The 8157-nt window shown below is 38.9% G+C and overlaps 1 protein-coding gene across 3 annotated transcripts in view; it reads left to right on the top strand.

Annotated features, from left to right (window-relative positions):
- SEPTIN11 (septin 11) overlaps positions 1 to 8157 on the top strand; it is a 112664-nt gene that overhangs the window by 73717 nt on the left and 30790 nt on the right. For 2 of the 3 annotated variants that reach the window (XM_023737622.1, XM_004383122.1), the window contains one exon: positions 6325 to 6511. In XM_023737622.1, coding sequence (XP_023593390.1) covers positions 6325 to 6511 — 187 coding nt within the window. Of the gene's footprint in view, positions 1 to 2042; positions 2564 to 6324; positions 6512 to 8157 lie in introns of those variants that run through there. The other variant, XM_023737623.1, reaches the window with a different exon arrangement.

The following is an 8157-nucleotide window of genomic DNA, read 5'->3' as shown; positions in this document are numbered from 1 at the left end:
ATGTTGTGGGGTTGTTAACCAATGTCATAAAACAATATGTGTACTACTGTTTCATGAGAAACTATTTGTTCTGTAAACCTTCACCAGAAGTACAATAAAAAATAAACCCAGAAACCCAGTGCAATTAAGTTGATTCCAATTCATAGCGAACCTATAGGACAGAGTAGAACTTCCCCATAGGGTTTCCAAGGCTGTAGATCTTTATGGAAGCCGACTGCTGCATCTTTCTCCTGCGGAGTGGCTGGTGAATTTGAACTGCTGATCTTTTGGTTAGCAGCTGAGTGCTTTAACCACTGCACCACCAGGGCTCCTCTAAAATAATATAGTGGGGTTTTATTTTTTATTTTTATTAAATACCCATGTATCCAATTTACAAAGCTAAGTGAGTTCGACTCCTCACTGTGAGTTACTCTATGCAGTTATCTGAGGGAAGCTGCTGTTCCTTAAAACTTGCTAGTTTACAACCCATACATTAATCTCAGTGCTGAGAGTTCCTTCTTGAGATCACCCACCCCATTCATCAGTCTCAACTTCAGATGTCTTGTGGCTATTTTAAATACTAAGCTCATCCTCAAAAGAAGTATGACAAAGTTAAAATAATACTGTCCCAGGCCCAAAGACAATTGCAGAAGGGGACATCCAGAGATATTTTTGAGCAGTGACAGATTATGTGCCTAGCCCCTTAAAATGACCGATTTTTAGTAGTAAATACCAAATCAATAAGTTATGGTATGTTTGCTTAGGACTTGGAAATTTCATTAGTACTAGAGGTTTTTTTATTTTTGTCTTTTTCAATTGTGGTAGAGATATATATATAACAAAACATTTGCCAATCTAACGATTCTTATATGTACAATTCAGTGACATTGATTACGTTCATCATGTTGTGTAACCAATACCACTGTGCCTTCCCAAATTATTCCACCATCATTAAGATAAACTCAGTGCCCACTAAGCAACGACTCTCCCTTTCCCCCTCCCTCCCACCCCTTGTGTTTTGTTTTGTTTTGTTTTTCCCTCTCCAAACTGTGTATATGTGTGTGTTTGTAAAGAGGAACTTGAATTATTTTTTATCTAGAAATGTGTCTTGCCTAGCTATATTTTACTTTACTATAGCTACTATCCCTGATATAAATATGGGCACTGTAGTAATGACTGAGAAATATTTAATTGTCTAGCTGAGCATCAAGCTCTTTGTTTTATCTGTAGAGTACTGGAAATGCTCTTCAATACACTTTGCCCTATGATAACAGAAGCAATTGTTCGATATAGTGAGAAAGATTTTATTTTCCTTCTGGCCAAAATGGACTATCTATATATTGTGTTGGGGTGGAGGGCAGCTAAGCTCTGACCCTGCAGCTGTGCAGTGGTTCTTAATTTATGACCTCAATGCAAAGGACTTATGGAGAGGTTCCTGCCTGAAGGCTGCTTGAAATGCCAAGTGAAATAAATGAAGAGAAAGCCCTGGAGAAAAGCAAGAGGGCACAGGTGCATTGTGGGAGCCAGGAAGAGAGCCGGGGGGCTCCTGGTCATTGCACAGTCACATAATACACTCACATCAAGGCCTATTCTTTGTCTCTCAGACCATAAAGATTTCTCCTGGTGGGTTAGATAATATCATGCTTGTGGACTTCCTGATTGGAAGGCAGCAACTGGGATCTTTCAGGATCCCTTCCTGCAGGAATGAGAACTGCCCTCCAGCATCTTGCTGCTAAGATTGCAGGCGCTGTTCCAGCTCAAAGTTGTTGCCTTAGCACTGACACTAAATTTTTGCCCCACCCCTAAACTGGGACTTTCCCTCAGGCTGGTGGAGTTTCACACATCAGCACTGAGCAGCAAATGGCTAGTACAATATTTGCAGCTTGAGGCCTCTTTAAGAAATTATGTGACTCATTTGGGTCAAATAATAGTTTCCAAGGAGATTTAGAAGAGAGGAAGTGTGATATTAACCTAACCTAGATACCAAATATTTTTTTTTCTCTGAAATTTCTTGACAGCTGTTGCATAACCTCTTAAAATGGCGTTTTAAAATTCTGTTACTCTGTGCCTCAGAAGGCATTGCTGACTGTTGACTTTAAACCCAAATGACTTGCTTAAAAATAGTCATTCAGACAGTCTCTGCTTCCATTAAAAAATTGGAAGTGGGATATGCATTTTTGCATCAGTATGTAACCATATGGGAAAGGACGTGCTGTTTCCCTAAACCCATGATTATTTTTACCTACTTTGGGAATTAGGCAAGCTTTTCTGCCATGGATGCAAGACTTCAAGAATGTCCCAGTTTGTTTATGCAGGCTTGGAACATGTCAGCATTCCTGCATCCTTATCTGCCTCTGACCAGGCTAGCTAGAAGGGGGCAGGAAGAGAGATCTGGTAAGGTTTCCTGTTATGTTTAATAGCATATTTAACTCTTTGTTGTTTAAGGGCTTTCTTGTTTGGACTGTCTGTACTCTTTAGTAAAGAAGGAAAGGGATTTGGAAAAGAAGGGAAATAAACTTTTGCTGTCCAACTGGAAATAGAATCATCTTTAGTTTGCCTCACAGTTGGAGATGGACTCTCAATGGTATGTATAATGATACGTAATGATCACTGGCTCTGAAAAGCATGGATAACTGAAATCCACTGAGAGAGAATCCTCAAACTAATCAAATGTTTTTCAAGTCATAAAATAATAGTGAAGTGGACTGTTTGGCCTTTAAACTCTAAATTTTTATCATACTTTCTGGTGCAGGTGGTCAAGGGTTAAGAAAATTGGCTTCGGCTGACAGCAAGATAAGAGAAGAGCATGATAGATATTCTTGTTGTTGTTAGCTGCCTTGAAGTAGAACCCCAATGCCTGGTGACCCTATTTATGTTATAGAGTAGAACTGCTCCGTAGAGTTTCCTCGGATGTAATCATTATAGAAGCAGATTGCCAGGCCTTTCCTTCTGCAGTGTTGCTGGATGGTGTTGCTGGCTGGAAACCCCAGATTCTGCTCAGCATGACTCATCTCAGCCAATAAACAAAAGACTGAGGTGGGAGATAGAAAGGTGCCTTTATTTTGTTGCACAAGGAAAGGAATAGTCAGGGCTGCTACCACTGAGACTGCTCAGCGAGGGTGAGGGGGAAGGTTACTTTTAAGGGGTTTACAAGTAGGAAGTTCATACAAGTTACTTCAGCAACATTCTTAATCATACTACACAGGCACAATGGGGTTTGCGTATAACTTCATGCGTTGCATGTTCAGAAAATGGTAGTTAAACCCCACCCAAAGGCGAGGAAGTTACTGTGTATGAGGTACTTAATGAGCTAAAAGGTTATCTTGAATGTCAACATGGCGCCTAAACCGTTTTTCCACCAATTTCCTCTAGTTTGGGGTAGCAGTTAAGGAGAGGGGAACCAGGATTTTAATGTAAAGCTAGGGGGTGTGCCAAGCAAGCTGCTTGAGGCAGTGGAATTTTCCGCAGACTGGGGACCTCTGTCTTAGTTGGGTCAAACCGCCAGATTTTTGGTTAGCAGCCAATTGCAAACCTAGAATACTGGTCATATATAAAATGGAGAGTCAGTCCCTGAATATTGGCATTGGCTATTTTGCAAGAATGAGTACTGGGTAGGTTGGGTGGATAGATGATATTATGTAAAATATTTTCCCTCCTAATTTAACTTTCCCTGGGGTATTTTCCGTCAGTTTTAGGGTCAACCTCTGTCATTGTGTTGCTGTTTTTTTCACTCATGAAGAAAAAAATGAGTGGCTGGGTAAAAAGGAACATCCTCATGCCTTAAAAGGAAGATACGTGAAATTTTAAGGGCTAGATGTGATTTATCACCACCCCCACCCCCCCTGCATGATACTCATTACAATCCAGAGAATTTTAAATTGGCCAAACTGAATATACATAAGTGTCCTTTCTGTAGGAATGGAAGCTAGCAAAGGCAAAATCAGGATTAAGCTTTTTTATCTTTATGACTGTCAACAGAGATAAAAAGAAGTGGAAAGGAGTTAGAGAAAGGGACAGAGAATTTGTTTTAAAAACCTATTGAAAGGGAATACAAAACCAGTTCGCTGGCTTGTTATTCATCAGCATAATTAAATCTTTGATATAGGGTATAGTGATTTTTATAAATGGTTCTCCAGGTATACATCTATTTGTTTATAATGGTATAGAAGATAAAATAGTTGAGATTTTGTGCTTGGTTGTGTGTGAGAGGTAAGAGAGAAGGAGGCCTCCAGGTTGAATCTCAGGTTTCTGACGGGCAGTGGGGCAGATGGAGGTGCCATTCGTCATGCAAAGTATACAGGGAAAGTATGGGTTTGGGAACAAGATGAGTTCAATTTTGGACTCTGACTTTAGTTGCAGAAGCAAGTAGGAATATCTAGTAAGCAGTTGGATGATGAGTCTGAAGCTCAGATGAAGGATACAGGCTAGAGGTAGAGATGTGTGAATTGTCATTAGCTAGATGGTAATTGAAACATGGGAATAAATACAATTTTGTCCACCTTCATCCTGCAAATACCTGCCACAGTGTCAGCCCCCATACTGAAAGGGCATGGGTGGGCCTCATGGGAGTGACCTCATCCACTGCCATACAGGGCATGAGCTTAGTAGCAGAACAGCACGGAACTGGTGGGTGTAAAGTTCCTTTTTTAAAAAAATTTTTAAAAAAAAGTCAGGCTTGCTTTTCTTTTGTTTATAATACTTGTTGTTTGTTATGCTATTATTACGTACCAGTCCTTTATATGCATTAACTCATTATTTGTCACAGTAGCTCTCTGATACAGGTACTATTTTGTCCCTGTTTTACCTGTAAGGAAATTGAGACACAGAGGGGTTTAGTAACTTGCCCAAGGTCGTTCAGCTAGTAGGTTGTGGAGCTAGGTTTTGGTCCTAGGAAGCCTGTCTTGACTTCATGCTTCTATCATATGGTACAACTGTACCATAATAATAATTATATAATACATGCCTATATTTTCTAATTGGAAAATTTGAAATCTTACCACTCACTCTTTTTATTGGAATTTTGCTTGTTATGATACAGAACTTTATTGTTACAAAGAAACATTCTATTTTTCTTTTAAACCTCTAGAGGTTTTGTCTGCTCAAATTGAACTAATAAGTTGTGATAAATTACTAAAGAAAAATATCATCAAAAAGCTTTTTTCTGACTCCTTTTAGTTTGAGTCATAATTTTTTTTTTCCCCTCTTAGGATGTCTGCTGTTATAAAAGATTTATAACTCCCTTTCAAAGATTTTGGTTTAATTTATGGGTCTTGGATTTGGATGTTGAATGGTTTTTATTTTTCTTAAAGCTTAAATCATTCCTCAGAAAGGTAGTAAATTTGGGGAGAAGAATTAACCCCTGTATTCCTAATAGACCAAGTTCATCGCTACTGAAACTAACTTCTCCTGAGTATCCCCTTGGAATCCTGAAAGTGTTAATGGGTTTTGACAGTGACCTAATTTACTACTTACTCCCTGGAGAACTTATGGTTTGTTGAGTATGTATTCCCAAGATGCTATTAATGATAGTGTTTATGGTCAGTTAATAGAATCACCCATAATTATCCAAAACAAATTTGAATTATGATTTGATGAGGAGAAGATAGAGTTATAACATTTACCTTTAAATGGTAAAATTTTAGGGTAGAAGGAATCCTGAAGATCATATCAATCCAGACACCTCATTTTATAGATGAGTTATGGAACGTGTACAGAGCTTTATGAGAGCACGGAGAACCTGTCATCTCTCTAATGAGGGATGGGGACAAGGACTACAGGGAAAAGTTCCTGGTTGGAAGTGATATTCCTGAAATGGTAGGCCACTTTCATTTTGTGCACCAGGGTCAGTCAGTTGGTAGAGGCTGTCAAAATCACTTTACTGAGATGGGCTTTGAGGCTCAGTTTTACCCAGCAGGAAAGAATGCATGATTGGATACCCATAGGGGAAGTGGCAGCATATAATATTTATAATTTCTGTTTTAAAGGATGAATGTTAGCCAGGAGAATAATAGGAAGAAGGATGTTATTCTAGGTAGAGGGGCCAGGATGTGTAAAGTTGTGGAGGCAAACGAGAGCTTGGTGTGTGGGGGCTACTATAGCAGTGTGCATTGCTGAGCGAGGGAGGGAGTGGGAGAGATGAGGCTGCAGCGGTATTCGTGATCCAGATAATTGAAGGCCATGGATGCCAAGGTAAGGAACTTGGACTTCATCTTTTATGGAAGAGGGACCCATTGAAGACATTTAGTGGAGGACTGTACTGCACTGAACAGCAGCTAAAGAGGTTTGAGAACTAGAAAACATGCTGATTTGAAGATGTATTTTCAAAAATGTTCTTCTGCATTCTAGCTATAAGCCAATAGTGGAATATATTGATGCCCAATTTGAGGCCTACCTGCAAGAGGAACTGAAGATCAAACGTTCTCTCTTCAATTACCATGACACGAGGATCCACGCATGCCTCTACTTCATTGCCCCAACCGGACATTCGCTGAAGTCCCTGGATCTGGTCACCATGAAAAAGCTGGACAGTAAGGTACTCACGGCTGGCCTGGTTATCATCCACCCTACTTTTTAGATCACGTTCATCCAAAGGCCCAAGTTTATTCTCTGCTTTCTGTGTAATTTGTTTTTTCTGGTTTTCAGAAGTCATACGGTTTAGCAACGTGAGAAAAATGTTTCAAAACTTTTGAATGTTAAGTAATAACAAAACAAACAAAACCACGTGGTTTGTTACACAGTATTTTTAATTCTTAAATTAGCACCAATTTTATCTTCCTCTGATAAGGATTGGGGAATTATATATAGGAGATGCCTAAATGGTTGCAGGAGGGTTAAGAGAGATTGAAATATAGATTCAAGGGTTTGTTTTTCTTTGTTTGCTTGTTTGTTTTTAACTTTCTCAAAATCTCAGTTTAAGGTATTTTTTAAAGTTTGACTTTAATTCAAAGTTTAGAATGAAAAAGAGTGTTATTCTTTTTCCTATGTGGTAAGGACAGTCCAGCTTCTTGGATTTTAAATCTGAATAGCACACATTTGTTCAAACGAAGTAAAGTATTATTTTCAGTTTGATCCCTGAGCTTTTCACATTTATAACCTTTCTATTTCACAGCATTTGAAGCAAGGAATTGATAAATTTGATAACATTTGGTGTCCTACTTTACAGTTCATTTGACTTTCCATTTTGAAATAAGTGGAAGACAGTACATTCTAAAATAAAAAAGAAGCAAATGGCAACAGGAACAACCACAAAACTAAGCTATAGTATTTTCTCTCAGATTCCCTTTTCAGTTCAATGAAAAGGTACTTACCATCTTTGAAGGGCTTTGTCTGGAGTTATGTTTTGTCCAGAGGGACAGAATAGTGAGACCATGCTCCAAAGGTCAGCCTGTCCCAGAGACCTCTGTCTGTACTGGCCACAAAGGGACCTAGAGTGACTGAGGCAGAGCCAGGCTCCTTGAGGTTCCACCAAGCACAGAAGCACAGTGGCCTGAGAGGATTGATGCAGCTAGAGTACTCCTGGGAGAATAAATAAAAACCTTATTCTCTGCTTTTGACTCAGCTGCAATTCAGACCCCAGAGACTGCGCTGTTAGCCATTGATAGGGGAGGAATCACCAGTGGTGAGCCTGTTCTTTGTTCTATCATGTCCTTGAAAGCAGGGGCTTTTTTTTCCCCTCTTGTCTCCCCATGTTCTGGAGTACCCAGTTTTCCACAGTATTCTTTTTTTCTTTTTACTTGTGTCCAAAGATCACAATTTACTGATTTTTAAATTTTGAGATTATATGATTGTTTAGAATCTTTGATAGAAGTTCTCTAAAATACAAGCTTTATAAGGGCAAATAAGATTTTCCTAGAAAACTAGAACACACACATATATACTACTTGCCATCAAGTTGATTCTGATTCATGGGTCAAGCAAGGGTAGTATTACAAGATGACTTTAGCTTTGTATTTTATGTAATTTTGTATTGCCTGAGTTTTTTAAAAGATGTATGAATTACTTTACAATAGAAAAATATATTTCTATTAGATAAAAAGTGTTTGTGTGTTTTTTTAATTTTAAAAGTGCATTTGCGAGCCAGTAGCTTGAACATGTCATGAACACCCACAAGTATTCTGAAGGATGTAAAGTGGGTGACTTCCTAACTGGCCACTGAGTATGTTGACCAATCCAACAATG

Source organism: Trichechus manatus, unplaced genomic scaffold, assembly GCF_000243295.1.
Source record: "Trichechus manatus latirostris isolate Lorelei unplaced genomic scaffold, TriManLat1.0 scaffold00105, whole genome shotgun sequence".
In the NCBI taxonomy this organism is placed as follows: Eukaryota; Metazoa; Chordata; class Mammalia; order Sirenia; family Trichechidae; genus Trichechus; species Trichechus manatus.
Note: the sequence above shows the minus strand (reverse complement) of the source record. Positions and strands in the feature narration are given on the sequence as shown.